Source organism: Macrobrachium rosenbergii, chromosome 1 (assembly GCF_040412425.1).
Source record: "Macrobrachium rosenbergii isolate ZJJX-2024 chromosome 1, ASM4041242v1, whole genome shotgun sequence".
Classification (NCBI taxonomy): domain Eukaryota; kingdom Metazoa; phylum Arthropoda; class Malacostraca; order Decapoda; family Palaemonidae; genus Macrobrachium; species Macrobrachium rosenbergii.
Window position 1 is genome coordinate 43,579,730 of NC_089741.1, and position 19,628 is coordinate 43,599,357.

General features: G+C 37.2%; 1 protein-coding gene across 1 annotated transcript in view; it reads right to left on the reverse strand.

The window, feature by feature from the left end:
* LOC136829015 (insulin receptor-like) overlaps window positions 1-19,628 on the reverse strand; it is a gene marked incomplete at its 3' end in the record, with an annotated part of 37,482 nt that overhangs the window by 17,083 nt on the left and 771 nt on the right. Inside the window, 4 exon segments of the mRNA XM_067087431.1 lie at window positions 1,110-1,244; window positions 3,017-3,157; window positions 14,442-14,617; window positions 19,066-19,628. The exon segment at window positions 19,066-19,628 is cut by the window's right edge and continues 771 nt beyond it. Of these exon segments, the coding sequence (XP_066943532.1) occupies window positions 1,110-1,244; window positions 3,017-3,157; window positions 14,442-14,617; window positions 19,066-19,267 (654 nt within the window).

Here is a 19,628-nt window from a genome sequence, read left to right on the forward strand (position 1 = left end):
ACCCAGTAGGAGTAGTTGAACTGAACTGAATATAGAATTTAGGCCAAAGGCTAAGCACAGGGAGCTATGAGGTCATTCAGCGCTGAAACGGAAATTGACAGTAAAAGGTTTGAAACGTGTAACAGGAGGAAAACCTCGCAGTTGCACTAAGAACAATTGTTAGGGTAGGGTGGAAGTAAGATGGAAGAAAGAGAACATGAAAGGAGGTCCAGTAAAAGGAACGAAAGGGGTTGCAGCTAGGGGCCGAAGGCACGCTGCACAGGACCTTAAGTAATGCCTATAGCGCACCGCATGAGGTGCACTGACGGTACTAGCCCCCACGGGGACCTAGTGGGTTATGGCACCCACGGGGTAAAACCAGAATAACAAATGACTTCAAAATATTGATGTAATCTTCAGGAGCATTTGCACCGTGCATCTCCACGATTAACTATTTGTTCTGAATCAATTTCTCTCGACAAGTGACTCTGGTGTGTAACGGAATATCACTGTGTGAAGAGGAACTTCAGAAGTTCAAGCGAAGATGCAATGCGTTACTACCCCAATGCTATTCTCCTTGCATTTTAATACATTTTTTCTTTTTATTAAGCTACTAATTTATTCTTCTTTTTTAATAGGTGATATATCTTTTTTTCTGTATTTCCATTTACCTTCTCTTACTTCCTAATGAGCACCATATTCTTTGGAAGCTTGAATTTCAAGTCAATGGCCCTGTGGTTTGTTCCATATGAAAAGGGTTAATCCTCTGTTAATAATCTGAATAATAATAATAATAATAATAATAATAATAATAATAATAATAATAATAATAATAATGAACACCATATTCTTTGGAAGCTTGAATTTCAAGTCCCCGGCCCCTGTGGTGGGCTTGTTCCATATGAATAGGGTTCATCTTCTGAATAATAATAATAATAATAATAATAATAATAATAATAATAATAATAATAATAATAATAATAATAATAATAATCATGAACACCATATTCTTTTGAAACTTGAACTTCAAGTCAATGTCCCCTGTGGTGGGCTTGTTCCATAAGAATAGAGTCCATCCATTGAACAATTATAACAATAATAATAAACTTATCTTAACTTCTTAGACTTACCTGAATGACATTTTTGGCTTCCCTGGACTTAAGGGTGATGTTCTCCCACCTGTTGTCCAGGCCGGGGCACAGGATCCAGTTTTTCTCGATCCGGACGGATCCGTTCAGAATGTCCGTCACGTTGTCCAGGCCGAGCTGGAAGAAGGCAATTGGGAAGTCAGGCACGGCTTGAAGCATTCCCGTGGGCACATGAACATTATGTATCCATGGGGGAGCTTACGTAGGTATTCATTACATATACACACAAACGCACATACATACATACAATATAATATATATATATATATATATATATATATATATATATATATATATATATATATATATATATATATATATATATATATATTATTTTCAACATCATTCTCATCAGCGCTGAGTTACCTCGTAAATCCAGCGCTTGGCCTGTGGCCTAAATTTTATATTCCAGTTCCAATATTCTTGAAAAGTTTTATTTTTTCGGGTTCTCATTTCACCCAGCTTCGACCGAGTCTAGCTCACCCTCGAGTACGACCTTGAAACCTTCCCAGTCGAAGTTAAAGCTGATGGAGGTTTTGAGAGAGAGAGAGAGAGAGAGAGAGAGAGAGAGAGAGAGAGAGCGGAGGAATGGTCAGTGGAAGAGGAGGGAAATGGGAGAAGGAAATGTAGGCCTAACGTCATTCTTGCGGAGAGAGAGAGAGAGAATGAAATATACGCTTAACGTCATTAGAGAGAGAGAGAGAGAGAGAGAGAGTAGAAAGTATGTCTAATGTCATTCTTGAGAGAGAGAGAGAGAGAGAGAGAGAGAGAGAGAGAGAGAGAGAGAGAGAGAGAGAGAGAGAGAGAGAGAGCGTACGAATGGTCAGTGGAAAACGAGAGAGAGAGAGATAGTAGGATATATACGCCTAACGTCATTCTTGAGGAGAGAGTAAGAAAGAGAGGGAGAGATAGGAAATATAGGCCTAACGTCATTCTTTGAGGGAGAGAGAGAGAGAGAGAGAGAGAGAGAGAGAGAGAGAGAGAGGAGGAGGAAGGAATGGTAAGAGGAAGACGAGAGAAATGGGAAACGAAAACATAGGCCTAAAGTCATTCTTCAGGCTTTGGGACAGTGGCATATACATAATGGAATTGCTACGTTTAGACAGAATCTGTCACCAAAGACTGCTCTCGTTATTTTAATGTTATTTTAGGGATATGCAAAGGAATGGTGTGTTGTCCCTAAAATTGTGGATTTTTCAGACGATAAATATTCATTCTATAACATTTCAAAACATTCCCGTTCTCTTTTTAGAAGGTTTATTGCCTCTATCTCTCTTTTTCACAAAAAAAGGATATATGTTGAAGCATAGCAAATTTCCTAAAATTGTAGAGAATTACATAAAATCACCATCCATTTTGTCCAATGTCTATGTGGAATTTTATCGCGTCCTGAGAAATCCATTTTACTTATACTTCTCTAGTTAATGTCTAAATATGTTGCAGAACTTCAGTGTTTTAGACCGGTGACATTGGTCTTCCTATATTTTTCCTATTCTCCCTTCTTTTACTTATTTTATTTGTCATAAAGTAAGGCTAAGGGGGGAAACCGAACATGAGAAAGCCATCAACAGCATTTAATCACATTTTTTCTTCTCACCCCTTGATTATGGAGGTGAATCAAAGGATGCCAACGCCAAGAAAAAGAAAAGCGGGAAAATCCATCAGCCATCTTTAATCATATCCCACTCAAAGAATCTATTCTTTTCTCGTAAAGTGAAAGCCAAAGAAACACCAGTAAGACAAAAGACGGTCGAGAGGAATCAATCTCCCCTCTTCCTGTTTTAAACCAGAAAGACGAACAGGATATCCAAAACACTCACTCACTAGCTCGCTCACTCTCTCTCACTTCACATCATAGACATGGAGAACGCAAACTCGAGACTCCTCACCCTCTCTAGGTACGTGTTGCCAATGACGACGAGGGCGTACCCGTGGAAGAGTTCATGGCCCCTGATGACTGAGAGCTGGGGCAGGATCCTCTCCAGGGAGCGGAGAGGAGAGATTCTGTAGATGACCACGTACTCCGTCACCTGAAATAAAAAATATAAACTACATTAGACCTAACAATTTTTCCCTTTACGACAAAATGTTCTCAAGTTCAGTAGACCTAACATTTTTCTTTTTAATAGCTAAATCTTTTTATTTTCCTTTCCAGAGGTTGTCTTTGACACTAAACAATACAAGGGTCACTCTCACTTTCTTGATGATATATATAACTGCTAAATGGAAAATCGACCCCAATATGCAGCAAACTTATGACTCCAATAGACCTATTATTTTTTCCCCTTTACACGACAAATGTTCTCAAGTTCAGTAGACCTAACATTTTCCCCTTTTTCATAAATGTCTTTTTTTTCCTGACCACGGTTTGTCTTTGGCACTGAATGAGAAAAGGGTCACTTCTACGTTCATGATTTGATCGCTAAATGGAAAATGGACAACAATGTGCAGCAAACTTTAGACTCCATTAGACCTAACATTTTTTCCCTTTACACGACAAATCACTTTATCAACTTTAGCAGACCTAACATTTTCCCTTTTTTATAGTTACACATTTTCCCCCCTTACCAGGGGGTTGTCTTTGAGGCTAAGCAATACAAGGATCACTGCTACTTTCATGATTTAACTGCTAGAAGGAGGAACCCGTCTGTGCAAAAACACTTCCATATCATTAGTCTATATATTTAAACATGAATATTATAAACTAGGCTATTATTGCCTGGATGTGGCTACGCAAGCAAACTGTTATTATTCAGAGATAATTTTAATAACTGATGTTTTGTGAATATACAGTATATATGTAGGTGCTCTACAACTCAAAATACGTATCACAACCTGGAAAATATAAGCGGGCACAGCACAGATACATATGCGTACGTATAAGTATTATATGTATTTGTTGTAAAAATTTCCAATTGGCCGATTACATACAGCCTTCGGCAGAATTAATATTGTGGGAGTTCTTTGATATCCATGATTTCCATAAACAATACAAAACTGATATGCAAGACTTGTTAATGACGAAAACAATATTCATTCAACGAACCTGACCATTAAATTTAATTGCTTAAAAAGCCATCTGTTTGTGAGGAAATGGAAAATAAAACCATTAGTTTGTTTTACCCTGAGTTGCTTTTAACCGAAAATTGCAACTAGAGCTGGCCTGGCTCTGTTCTGTAAATGACGAGGAAAATATTAATTAATGTCTAGTAAACAACTTAATTGATAGGTCTAATAAACAACTTTATGAATTAATCTTGAGAATAATTTTTAAAATAGCAAATTAATGAGTTAAATACAAACCTACTTGTGAACTATTCAGTTTCACCTCGTCCCGTCCCTGCAATCACAGTCGGGCATAGCAACTGTCTATAATGTTCACCCTCCATGTTTTTTTTTTTAACTTTTTTCCTTACTTTATTCTCTACGTGCAAGAAGGACATGCAGCAGGAGATGGATTTATGAAGGATGTGGAGGAGTAGTCGTCCGTACGTGATACGACGCCAAATGACGGCCAAATTACAGCGAAATCACAGCCAGATTACAGCCGCGTCGGTAGGAAGGAACAGCGCCAATCAACAAGGAGGGACAGGATTTTCATAATCAGATGGCAGCGCATGCGCCGATTGCAACCTCACCCAGGGACAACACGCCCCCACCCACCAACCCCTCCCCTCTAAGTCTCTAAGCATTCCTTGCCAACGGCCATTCGGAAGATAATAATCAGGTTGTTTCACTTGTCTTTGAACACTTACGTGTTGTTTAAAGGAAATGGTGTATTACTCCGTGTAAATTTGTTTCCTTGGCGACGATTCAAGTTCACCGTAGGCGATTCACTTCCACTGCCACATTTATACGCATTTGTATATGTTTTTTTTTTTTAAACATTAGTCCGTTTCCCTTAACGAGGCTCTTGGCTCCATAGATAAAAGAAACAACGGTAATTTCCACATTCATACTTTAACTGGGGAAATCGTGGATGAACCCTTTATGCAGTAAAACTTCCATATTAGCCACTTGTTACACTTTACAGAGGGCTAATTAACAGCGCGTAAATCCCTACCACCCACTACGCTAATCGCCACCATACTGATTACTGAATCATAGCCACTACCCAATTACCACCGTAGATTTTAGCTAGATCTCGATTGGCTGAAATTAGCGTATCCGATTTAGTGGGCTTACTGTGATAGAGATGTAATACATTTCTTCAAAAATACACTGAATTCACATCTATATGCAAAGAACCCTTGCACCTTCTTAGATCATAAACATGCCGAATTATAACGAAAATATGATAATACAAGCACACGATTGATGAGCTCGTAACAGTCTACTAAAGTCAAACGCAAACGAACGATGGGCTTTAAACAATTACTTTTTTATATCTCATTGCAGGTAAGTAAAAAGACATCTGGATATGCGAGTGTGAACAGATGGTATTTTAATAATTTCTTGCATGTAAATTACATGAGTAGGTTAATATTTGAAACGGAGCGATATATTGTCTATGAGGCTGTCTTGGGCTTGGAGAAGGTGAATGGGACAGCCACTTATTGTACGTACTGGCTGAAAGGCGGGAAATTTCAGTTAACACATGACTTTATGGCAATGTATATTCAGAATACTTTGCATATTTATATAAGTTTTTCTGGAGTATGCAACAGCATTATCATAGCTCAGTGCCTGGGCACTTTCGGGACCATTTTGCCAAAAACTTATTGAAACGGTTAGAAATCCCATTGAGTTCCCGCCATCTAAGTCAGTGTGTTGACATACAAAGGCTAGCCTAGACATGCATATTTTTTTCCACTTTGTTGGGGATTGGAACGATGCTGGGACATAATGAATAAATAAAGGTTCATAAAAATAGTAATTCTGACAAATGGAATGAATGTACGCTTAAAAGAAGGCCAATAAAATTTAATCTTTTGCTTATCAGTTGCATAGGCCTAGCTCTTTGTTGTAGCGGTAAACAGTATTAAAGGTTGTTTTTTACAGGACTCTTTTAGTTTACGGACGTACATATTACTTTGATATCAGAATATAGTTATTTTTATATGCGTGCAATGATACTGTACACAGAATACAGCCTGAATGCCAAGAAATCCGTCATTTGAACAGTTTGTGAGCATAGGTCTAAGTGTAGCCTGGGCTATGCTAAGATAAATCATAATAATTGTAAGCTCATCTTTCGTTTGGTTTGATCTGGGTAGACTATTTGATACAAGCTCGTCTTTCGTGTGCTTTGTTGTTATAGTATCGATACAAATCGGCGTGTTTCTGATTTATATAAGAAGGGACAATGGCTCTATGTATATATAAACATTCAAGAATGTTACTGAGGAAAGAGTTTAACATTTATCATAATAAGACAGCGATATCGGAAACGGTTATTGTCAGCCAATACGTGCTACATTTTCACCCATAGCTGAACAGATGAAATGAAACCGGTTATAATTACCGTGTTTTCATGATTGTAAGAGGCTTTTTTTTTTTAATCTTCTGTCATTCCACCTATCCAATAGTTTCTGTTTTTTTTCTCTCCTTCCTAGCACTCCCAAATTAACGCACTAATAAAATAAGGCACATAATGATAACCAAATCAAATTTTGTTGCTGAGATGGTTCAGACTTTTTCTACATGTTGAAAAATTACATCAAATAACGCAACAGAAAATCAGACTCAAGGGCGCTTGAACCGGAAGGGTCAACATTAATCTTGAGTTCTGATAAAAGAATGTAATATTGCAACATGAATCTTCTGAGGAAAAACTACACCGTCGTCTTTGTAGCTCCAGGCTTCGATAAATGTTTTGGAAAGGATAAATCAGGTTCTTGGATATCATGAAAGGTGAAACTGAGCTCCATGATTTGAAAACATTGTGGTAAGCTAAATTTAGTTCAGCGATGGTGATGCAGAAATCTGATTTTGGCCACAAAATCTATGATTTCACGGAAAGCTAAACTTTAATTCCTTTTGGGTCATACTTTACGAAACGCTAAATTAAGTTCCGTTTGGGTACTACTTTAAGATAAGCTAAATTTTGTTCTGTTTGTATAATACTTTACGAAACGCTAAATTAAGTTCCATCTGGGCAATAGTTTAAGAAAAGCTAAATTGTGTTCTGTTTGTATGATACTTTACGAAACACTAAATTAAGTCCCGTTTGGATAAAACTTATGGAACGCTAAATTAAGTTCCGTTTGGATAATACTTTACGAAACTAAACGCTAAATAAAGTTCAGTTTGGATAATGCTTTACGAAAGTTCATTCAAGCTCCGTTTGGATAATATATACTTTACAAAACGCTAAAGTAAGTTCCGTTTGGATAATGCTTCACGAAACGCTAAATTAAGGTCCGCACTTTCTATATCAGTAATGGTACGGAAGGCTAACTTGCGTCAATCGCTTTGATGAAATCTTCTGGAAAGAATGATTTAATCTCTTGCCATTACTCAATATTATTGACACTGAAACGAAGTTAATCCACCAAGTATTTTGCATATTTCAAACAATACGTATACATACAAAACCCTTTCAAATTTGATCACGTCCAAAAGACCTCTAATGTTGTTTGCAAAGCTTTGCCAACATCTGCTTTCGCAAGCTGTCGCTAATTTAGTCACAAAATGAAAGTCAAAACCGACTCTTAATCTGGTTTCAAGGGATTTCGTCGTATTCATCAGTTTCCAAGAGTTGGGAACTTCGGGAGAGAAATTTATTTACGTAAGGCAATAGTCCAAGGACAGTCGGTGGCGCAAGGTTCTTTGGGCTAAATCAATCATAACAGAGCCTGAGAGAAATGTGTGCTGGTATGCAAACATACATATATATACATTTGTGTGTAATTAATATATATGTATATGTATATATATATACTTCGATTGACATCAGATCGAACCTAGGTCTTTCAATTGAAAGGCAAGGCTGGTTTGATCCTGATGTGAGTCGGAAATTTATTTGCTCCACATGTGATTGTGTTGATTATATATATATATTATATATATATATATATATATATATATATATATATATATATATATATATATACTGTATATACTGTATACATACATATATATATAATATAAAAATTAGCCTCAAAGAAGAAAAATATATTTTAAAAAATCACACTTTATTTCTCTCTTGTTCATGACCCACAGAAAAAGAAAACCCGAAAAATGTTTCTGACAAATCGGTTGCATCCATTTTTCGTTTTATTTTAGTTTTATAAAGAGATGCTAAAAAAATAACAAACTGGCTTTCACAAAATGAATTTTCATTTCAATCTTTCTTCATTAAAATCGTTAAAAAAATAAAATCCCAGAATCCTTCTGTGCCTGCAAAGACGGAGATATTAATGTTCCTGTTTTTATCTCTTATCGTTTTCATTGTTTTAAAAACCCACAGCGATAAAAAAAAAAACTCTCAGAACACTTTATCATTAATCACTTTATCTCAGCTTTTATCTTAGGGGAACCCACGACAAGGGAGTCCCGTAATATTCAGTGAAATATGGCGTTGTTTAAGTCTCAAACAGTGATTTTTCTCCGTTTAATAACTTCAAAAGGTATATATTTCACTTTTTAGTTTTCTGTAAAAGAAAACTATTGAGATGGCTATTTGTCTGTCCGTCCGCACTTTTTCTCTCCGCCCTCAGATCTTAAAACCTACTTAGTCTAGAGGGCTGCAAATTGGTGTGTTGATCATCCACCCTCCAGTCATTAAACATACCAAATTGCAGCCCTATAGCCTCAGTAATTTTTATTTTATTTAGGGTTAAAGTTAGCCATAATCATGCGTCTGGCAACGCTATATGACAGGCCACCACCGGGCCGTGGCTGAAAGTCTCATGGGCCGCGGCTCATACAACATTATACGCCGTACAGAAAACTCGATTGCGCCGAAGACACTTCGGCATATTTTACTAGTTTTTATTTGCACCTCATTTCAACCCATTGGAAAAAATCCCATAATCTTCTGCGTAAGTTTTAATCAGTGTCTTCGTTTACCAACCTTCAAGAAGACAAAGAAATTTTTACTTTTTTTCAATTTTTATATCATTTGAACCCAGTGGGAAAAAACACCGTAACCTTCCTTAGATCATTATGATTAAATTATCAAATCCCTAGAGAGATTTTTTAATCCATGAAAGTCTTTGTGTTTTAGCAACTCCATCAAATAAAAAAAATACTGAATAAAAATCTATTAATCTTTTTTGAATCCATTAATCTCTTTTGAATCGGACAAACAAAAAAATATCAAGACCTTAAAAGTGTTTTCCTTTGAATCGGACAAATAAAAAAATCCAGAACTTGAAAAACCTTAAAAGTAAATTCCTTGGATCCTAAAATGGAATTATCAAAGCCCTAAAAAGTTTTTTAATCCATGAAAATTTTCTAGTGTCATCAATTACATCAAAGAAAAATACTGAATAAAAATCCATTAATCTCCTTTGAATCGAGATAAAAAAAAAAATCCAGACCTTAAGTGTTGTCTTTATCCTAAGATGGAATTATCCAATCACTAAAGTTTTTTTTAATCCATTAAAATATCTTTGATCCATAAAAATGTTCTTGTTTCATCAGTTACATCAAAGAAAAAAAAAACTATTAAAACACATGAATCTGATCTGAACCTTAAGTTTTTTCTTTAAAAAAATCTCCATAAAAACGTTCTTGTTCCATCAATTACACCAGACAAAAAAAAAAAAATATTAAAACGCCTTGATCTTCCTTGAATCGAATAAAAAAAAATACCCAGACCTTAAAAGCTTATTTTCTTCACCTTTTGCAACATTCTTTTAATCCGCGAAAGTTTTTTCTTAAATCTCTAATCCATAAAAACGTTCCTGTTCCATCAATTACAACAACAAAAAGAAAAAAAAAATATTAAAACGCCTTGATCTTCCTTGAATCGAAAAAAAAAAATACCCAGACCTTAAAAGCTTCTTATTTTCTTCACCTTTTGCAACATTCTTTTAATCCGCGAAAGTTTTCCTTCGCGAGCAGAGAGACGCCAGAAGCATCGGGCGGAGCGGAGAGCGCTTTGGTCTCTCTATTCATGGAAGCGATTGGATCTCCCTTTGATCCCTTCCAGAGCCTTTTCAGACTGTCGTAAGCAGTTTAGAGGCTTTGATCTCAAATGCTTGCAGCTTCGGATGACTACAGACGGACTGACAGACGTACAGATAGGCAGACTGATAAGCGGGCGCGTATGACAGCTACGCTTTGCGGAAATAGAGATTAATCGTGCGTGTTTGTGACAGATAACTGGGAGGAATACATGAATAATAATAATAATAATAATAATATTAATAATAATAATAATAATAATAATAATAATAATAATTATTATTATTATTATTATTATTATTATTATTAATATCATTATTATTACGATAAAAAACAATTGCAAAACCTCGACGAAGCTCCCTTAGTGCACAATGAAAAATAAAGATAAAATACGTTAAAGTACAATGTACCTACGAAAAAAATAGCTAATTATCTGATAGCCGATATATATATATATATATAATATATATATATATATATATATATATATATATATATATATATATATATATATATATATATTCTCAGTTCACGGTACAGCGAGAGAAACAAAGAGATTCCTATAAACAGCTAGCTCACGAGAGAGAGAGAGAGAGAGAGAGAGAGAGAGAGAGAGAGATTCCTACCTCACGAGAGAGACAAACAGACCGACAGACAGTCAGAGAGAGAGAAAGAGAGAGACCGAAATTTGCAAATCCCATAATTCATCAAGCCAAACGAGCCCCCTAGTCGTAACTATACAAGAAGGAAAACAACGAGTAGCAGCAACCAATGCTGAGTGTTTTTATTTATTTTTTTTTTTGGTCCCGGGTGAGATCTCATTTCGCTTGCATGAAACGCTACCGCTAGGCGTCTGTCTGGAACCACGTTGCCGCTGGCAACAACAAGGGGTTACTGAGTCCAGGAGAGGGAGAGGGAGAGAGAAAGAGGCGGAGACGGAGACAAAGAGAGAGAGAGATAGGGAGAATGTTAAATCATGGGGCATATACAGTAATCATAGGTAGGGACAACTTGACAGTGGTCTCATAGTATACTTGAAAGAAAGAATAAAGCCGCTGAAATTGAGAGAGAGAGAGAGAGAGAGAGAGAGAGAGAGAGAGAGAGAGAGAGAGAGAGAGAGAGAGAGAGAGAGAGAGAGAATGAATCTAAATCATGGGGGTATATAATCATAAGTAGAGACAACTTGACAGTAATCTCACAGTATACTTGAAAGAAAGAATAAAGCCGCTGAAATTGAGAGAGAGAGAGAGAGAGAGAGAGAGAGAGAGAGAGAGAGAGAGAGAGAGAGAGAGAGAGAGAGAATGTTAAATCATGGCGGTATATAATCATAAGTAGGGACAACTTGACAGTGATCTCACAGTATATACTTGAAGGACAGAATCAAGCTGCTGGAATTGAGAAGAGAGAGAGAGAGAGAGAGAGAGAGAGAGAGAGAGAGAGAGAGAGAGAGACGCAAAAACCAGACAGTAACAGAGGCAAAAAGCAAAGCACCAAAAAAAAGAGTACAACTTAAAAATAAAGTAAAAATTCAAGACGAAACAAAAGACCCCTGGACTCCGGCCAAGCGTAGCGAATCCAGCGACTTAGAAGTCATTTTGACCCAACAATTTCGTGACCTGGAAGTTGAGCAGTAAGCAGTAAGCGGTAAGTAGCCTGGAAGGCAGCCGGCAGTTCATGAGGAAGAGTTACAGACTTTAAAAACTAACCCTTTTGTACAAAGGAGGTGATTATCCTTGCCCTAGCGGCCCCTGAAAGAGCTGCTGCATTTTCTTGCCTTTGTGTTTTGGCGTTGTCTTGTCTAGTCCTGTCAAGATCTAAACTTGGCGTTTTCTTGTCTGTCGTTGTTGTTGTCTTATGTGTTTTGTCTTGTCTCGTCTTGTCAAGAGCTTGTCTGGCCTTGCCTTGTCAAGAACTTGACTTGTATTGTCAAGATCTTGTCTTGTCTTCGTCTTGTCAAGAACTTGTCTTGTCTTGTCTTGTCTTATCAAGATCTTGTCTTGACTTCGTCCTGTCAAGATCTTGTATTGACTTTGTGTTGTCAAGACCTTGTCTTGTATTGTCTTATCAAGATCTTGTCTTGTCTTGTCAACACCTTATCAACATGTACTGTCTTGCCTAGATCTTAGCTAGTCAAGATCTTGTCTTGTCTTATCAAGATCTTGTCTTGTCTTGTCAACACCTTGTCAACATGTTGTACTGTCTTGTCTACATCTTAGCTTGTCAAGATCTTGTCTTGTCTTGCCAAGATTTTGTCCTGCTTTGTCTTGTCAAGACCTTGTCTTATGCTGTCAAGATCTTTTGTTGTCTTGACTTGTCAAGATTTTCTTTGTAAGTCTTTGTGTCTGTTGTCTGTAAGTTTGGCAGTGATGGGAACTGGTCTATTTGACCATTAAGACTCTTCTGTCAGTCTGTCTGTGAATTGTTGCTTGTTTGTCTGTGACCCTTTATTATCATGTCTGTCTTTCTGTCCGCCTGTATGTAACCAAGATTTCCTTGTGCTTATGTCTGTCTGTTAACTAGATCTGTTAGCCTGTCTGCCCGTAACTAGGCATTTCTACTGGATTTTTGTTTTTTTACAAATTCTATCTTTCTGTCTGTCACAGGAATTTATTTTTTTACAAGTCTGTCAAAAAGACTTATCAGATTATGAGACTAATCCGATTCCAAAACGAATTGAATATAGAATTTAGGCCAAAGGCTAAGCACTGGGACGTATGAGGTCATTCAGCGCTGAAACGGAAATTGAGAGTAAAAATGTTTGAAAGGTGTAACAGGAGGAAAATTTCGCGGCTGCACCATGAGACAATTGTTAGGAGAGGGTGGAAAGTAAGATGGAAGGAAGAGAATATGAAAGGAGGTACAGTAAAAGGAACGAAAGGGGTTGCAGCTAGGAGCCGAAAGCACGTTGCAAAGAACCTACAGTAATGCCTACAGTGCACAGCAGGAGGTGCACTGACGGGACTACCCCACTGCGGGGTAATCCGATTCCAGATCCGATCACTGGTGGCCCCAAACCAGGAGATATGCGCCATTTAATTATTCAAGAATACAAGTACAGTGTACGCTCTCTACAGGAAGCTCCGTGTCCATTTTCCTTATTTCTCTGGCAAATTTCACAATTCTTATTCACGTTTCGTCTGATTACTTATTTACCAAGTTATGTTTGAATGTACTAAAAAATTTTATTCACTTTTCTTCTGTTTATTCCATTTTTCTCTACTTCAAAATTATTTTCTTTTCCCACCTGTGAATATTTGCCTTTTCTCTACTTCAATATTATTTTCTTTCCTTATCTGCGTTTACTCCCTTTTCCTCTATTTCAAAATTATTTTCTTTACTTATCTCTGTATATTTGCTTTTTCTCTATATCAAATTGTTTTATTTTCTTATGTGCATATTTTCTTTTCTCCTCTACTTCAAAATTATTTCCTTTACTATCTGTCCATTTATTTCTTTTCCTCTACTTCCGAATTACGTTCTTTTCTTGTCTATGTTTATCCCACTTTCATCACGCAAACATCTCTTTGACATTTATACGACTTCGTACTAAGACAAAAAACAAACAAGTAAAAAACGCGCCGAAGTTTCTTCAGCGCAATCGAGTTTTCTATACAGCCGCTACAGCGTATAATCAAGGCCACCGAAAATAGATCTATCTTTCGGTGGTCTTGGTATAATGCTGTATGAGCCGCGGCCCATGAAACTTTAACCACGGGCCGGTGGTGGCCTATCCTATATAGTTGCTAGATGCACGATCATGGATAACTTTAACCTTGAATAAAATAAAAACTACTGAGGCTTGGGGGATGCAATTTGGTATGTTTGATGATGGGAGGGTGGATGATCAACATACCAATTTGCAGCCCTCTAGCCTCAGTAGTTTTTAAAATTGGCCTATATCGTTGCTAGACGCACGATCATGGCTAACTTTAACCTTGAATAAAATAAAAACTACTGAGGCTTGGGGGCTGCAAATTGCTATGTTTGATGATGGGAGGGTGGATGATCAACATACCAATTTGCAGCCCTCTAGCCTCAGTAGTTTTTAAGGTCTGGGGGCGGACAGAAAAAGTGTGGACAAAAAAAAGTGCGGACGGAATAAAGTGCGGGCGGACGGACAAGCCGGCACAATAGTTTTCTTTTACAGACAACTAAAAACCTTCCTTTAATCAGTGAATAATAAATAATTCACTCGTCTAAAAGTACCCGTCAACAACTCACCCCCGACTGTCATCTTACCTGGACCAGGTTCGGGAACGAGAGGAACTCGATGATCTCCTCCTCGTCCTCGAAATCTTCCTCCTCCTCCTCGATGAGCTGGAGTCGCAGGTGGCCCTCCATGACCTGGCACTCCCGAAGGTGCCTCGGGAGCGAGTCGTTGCGTCTGAAGCCCGTGATTTCCACGCTCTTGCACGCTGTGGCAAAAAAAAGAAGAAGAATGAGAGGATTGTGACATGTATTCTGAAGAAGAAGAAGAAGAAGAGGAGAAGGACGAGGTGGGGAGGAAGAGTAGGAGGAAGGAGAAGATATATATATAACAATATATTTAATTTTTAATAGCAACTAAATCTTACATAAATTTTACTGTTATTTCGTCGATATTATCAACTGTTTCGAGGATTCAAGTTTCCTCTTCAATATCGAGTTTCGATTCAAGCTACATATATATATATATATATATATATATATATATATATATATATATATATATATATATATATATATATGTGTGTGTGTGTGTGTGTGTGTGTGTGTGTGTGTATATAAATCCAACTGATACGTGATTTATATACGCAACTTTACCAAAGGGAGAATGCAACACTGGGTGTACATCCTGACCGGTTTCATCTTTAAATCTGAGACACTTTCAGAGGGCCGTGGAACCAAACTGGATTTACCACCAGTGTTATATTTTCCCTGTGGCAAAACTGCATATATACAGTATACATACACACACATATGTATATATAATATATATATATATATATATATATATATATATATATATATATATATATATATATATAAATTTATATACACATATTTCTCTTGCAAGCACTCCACTCGAATATATCTGTGCAGCAGATCTTTTAGATTGCCGGAGAGTTCACCTAATCTAACGAAAGATATTGAGAGCTATTGCGTGAAGCTTTGATCGATAAGGAATCTCCAATTCACAGGAAGTTCAATGATCCTTCAGAATTAGAGAGACATCCAATTTCTCTCTCTCACTCTCTCCTCTCTGCTTCTCTCTCTCTCTCGAGACAGAGAAATCACTGACATCATTTTATCGCCATTCACCTTATTTGAAAGCTCATGAGAGAGAGAGAGAGAGAGAGAGAGAGAGAGAGAGAGAGAGAGAGAGAGAGAGAGTTTGAACGATGTCTGATACAGCGGCCGTTCGAGACTAGACGCCCTCCTCGCTATCTCGGTGAACCGAAGTATTGATTCTCATATTGCAAATTGCATTTCGATCTCTTGGGCCAGGCTTATTTTTGAGGTTGTTGACATTCATTTATTGAGGTTCAGACCCCGATGGGAGGTAATGCCGCCAGTGCACCTCACGTCGTGCACTGTAGGCATTACTAAAGGTTCTTTGTAGCGTCCCTTCGGCCACTAGCTGCCAACAATTTCATCCCTTTTGCTGTACCTCCATTCATATTCCCTTTCGTCCATCTTACTCTCCACCCTCTCCTAACAATTGTTTCGTAGTGCAACTGGGAGGTTTTCCTTCTGTTACACCTTAAAACATTTTTACTCTCAATTTCCCTTTCAGCGCTGGATGACCTCATAGGTCCCAGCGCTTGGCCTTCGGCCTAAATTTTATATTTCAAATCCATTTGTGGCTCAGATCTGTCACTCTTGTGAGTTCTGATCTCAGTGTCTTTTTCAGAGATGAATATTTTCTTTTGGAATCGTCACATTTATTTTCTAGAGACAGAATCTTATTAAATTTATAGGAACCACGTCTGGTCGTAACTAATAACACTGTAATTCCAGTACAGGAGAATAAGCCACTTTGAGTAATTGTTAATCCTAGTTGAGACAATAATACACATTTAACCTAGCCACTTGATGAGTGTGAGTGTGAGCGTGTTTGTGTGTGTGGAGGGGGAGGGGGACGGAGGGAGGGGGATGAGTCCAACTTAGCGCCGGTTCCAAGGCCGGACAAATAGGGAAAGGGTTTGAGTCAGGAAGGGCATCCGCCCGTAAATCTGCTAGAACCAATTATAGAGAGAGCCCACGACAAACGGCGACCCCGACATAGGGATTAAGCTGAAAGGAACCATACATATATACTTATATATGTATATGTTATGTATATATATACATTCATACATACTACACGTATGCACTAATGACAATAATTTATAGCAATGAAACCAGAACATCAGCGAGAAAGACCTAAGTCTAAATTAACAGACAGACAAGAATAAACTTCATAATTCGTCAGAAATTACTGCGCCTGATCCCACTTGTAAATGAACAAATGGTATAATGAATATGAAGCAATTATGAGCCATCCAGAGATGGATCTTAGACCACTAACAAGCTTCTAAACGGGTGACTGCCTTCGTTATTTGTCGTTAAAGATATATACATATATATGTATACATATGCTGTATACATAAATGTATATATATATATAAATATATAATGTGTGTGTGTAACTGTAATAACCACAATTACATATAAATTTAGTAAAACGGACACAAATAATGAAATTACGTGTTGTTTTTGACTGAGCTGGCTTTATGCAGGCACGGGCTCTTGCTCATAGAACAGCCCGTAAAAAAAAAACACACATACACTATCGGACGTATTTATATTCACAAGATCGTCAACGGCTTAATTCTAATCCTGACCTGTGACCTGGGCATCAGGTCTCGTCCCGAGGACGTGGCCTCTTTGTGACCTTCGTAGCTGCATCCTGTTATTATCTGGGTCCTTGAAGGTGGGGGTGGACCCCACCTCTGGAAGTTTGGCAATAAGGAATATCATCATACATATATATAATATATAGTCTTTCGTGAAAAGCTTCCCGACTACTGATACGGATGAACTGAAAAAATATCTTAGCGTAATATTGTCACGAATTTCGTAAATATCCTCATCAGTCTTCCCGTTCCTAAAGCGCTTTTCAATTTTTTTTTTCTGAAACTCATAATACTTTCCAATACAGTAGCACTTATTTACTCGGCACCCTTTCTTTCTACAACTCTTCCTTTCCAAACTGTCAAAATGACGGTGATATAGGAGAGGATCGAAAACACCTAGTCCCACCCCAGCGGATTTTACGCACCCTCCCGATGCTCGAACAAAGATGGCGCCTTCATTTCGCAACTCATACGATTAGGCCTATAGAGACAAAACAGAGACGAGAAGCCTCTCCGTGCAATAAAATGGAACACGTAGCCTTAGATTCTCCTCTTTATGGATCAGTGGCAGCCAGCAGGTCACTCCACGACCTTCTGTGACCTGAAATGGCACGATATGACTGCGCCAATTAACCTCGTGCCTCAACCTTGAACTGCGTCCTCTATAACCCCGAGATGAACTGGCTTGTAAACTTGTTGGTAATGTCTACCGTGTGATTTATGTAGTACACGGCTCTTTGCAGGCAAGACTCCCGTGTGACTTGCTATGTAGGTAGGAGTGCTGTTGTTGCTATTAGCCTTTGGCCATGATCTCATTTTGTAAGTCTAAATTTTTGGAGGATTCAAGGATTAGTCTTTCTCCTCAAAGAATGAAAGGATTAAAAGGCTATTTTTTATTAAATTGCTCCAGTGTAAATGCGTTTCTGCCTAGACCTATGCGCTTAGGTATATGTAACCATAAACCATACATACACACATACACACACATATGCGGTTCAATGTGACATCACGCCTCAGATTCCCATCATTCTTGCATTTCATACATAAATTTCCACCAATCTCTTACAGAACATTTTCTTTAATCTCTTGTTATTTCTCCATGAGAAAACGTGATATTATTATTAGTAATAAAACTTTTCTTATTATTTACTCAGCACTCTATTGCTGGAGGGGACCTTCCTAGTTCTAGCACATGCGCAGCTACATGAGAAAAACAGTGGGACTAAAAACTGCTGAATCGTGACCAGTTCACAAATAAATCTATTTAAGTATTCCATGTCACAGGATTGGCTGTACGTATCCCTGACAAGTAGTGATGTGGAATATTATTAGCAAAATCACTTAACGGCAATTGCCAAAGGAGTGCAAGCATAGTTTGTACACACATACATAAAAGCATTATATATACATATACACATATATACATATACAGTTTTATATATATATATATATATATATATATATATATATATAATATATATATATATATATATATATATATATATATATATAATATATATATATATATATATATATATATATATATATATATATATATATATGATAGTTTGTCACTAATTACAACTGAACCTTTTATAAATTCAAAGATTAAGCCGCGAGTAGGCAATTAATAACGATTTTTGAATAGTTTCTTTGTGGAGACCCTCCCCAATTCTCTCTCTCTCTCTCTCTCTCTCTCTCTCTCTCACTACTATATATATATATATATATATATATATATATATATATATATATATATATATATATATATATATATACAGTATATATTATGTGCGTGTGCGCTTGTGTACATATATACCGTATAAGCTCTCTAGTTAATCATTAACGCTAACATGTTGAAACACTAAATACAAAAGGTACACAAATTCAGTGTGATTATGTAAAAACAATGACTTTTAAATATAAAAAAAAACTGACAGTTATAAAGAAACAATGGCTTCTCCGTGTTAAACGAAATAACTTACTCTTCGGAGTGCTGTAACCACCGAGAACAGGTACAGAACACGAAATGATGACCATCGAGGTGACACTCAGGAGAAACAGACGGATATGATGGTAAACAAATCCGTTGGACCTAGGCCTAGCTGCAGCAGCACTGCCTATAGGTCTAGTTGAGCTGGCCTTCACATTTAAAACAGACATAACGGACGATTTCGTTGTTATCATTCAAGAAGGAAAATTGAATTTACTTATTTAGTTTATGTTTCGTTTGCCAGTTGAAATGAGGCTTCGAGCATGTTCTCTTCTGCGCGATTTAGAAGAAACCTTTAGAAAGTTCGTGCTGACAGCACCAGAGCCGATACGAAATATGAATGTAAAAATTTGTTCTTTGTTTTTTTTTTTATATAGATGGAAATGTCTTGCGATCATTAATGCGTCCTGAGGACATGTTGATGAATGAGAACTTGCATATCTACAGGTGTGCTTGAGAATGTTTTGCCACGAAGTTGGTTTTGGCTAGTGTCCAGTTACTGCATATTGAGTCAGCGCATTACACTCTTAGTAAATGTCAAAACACTTCAGGTTA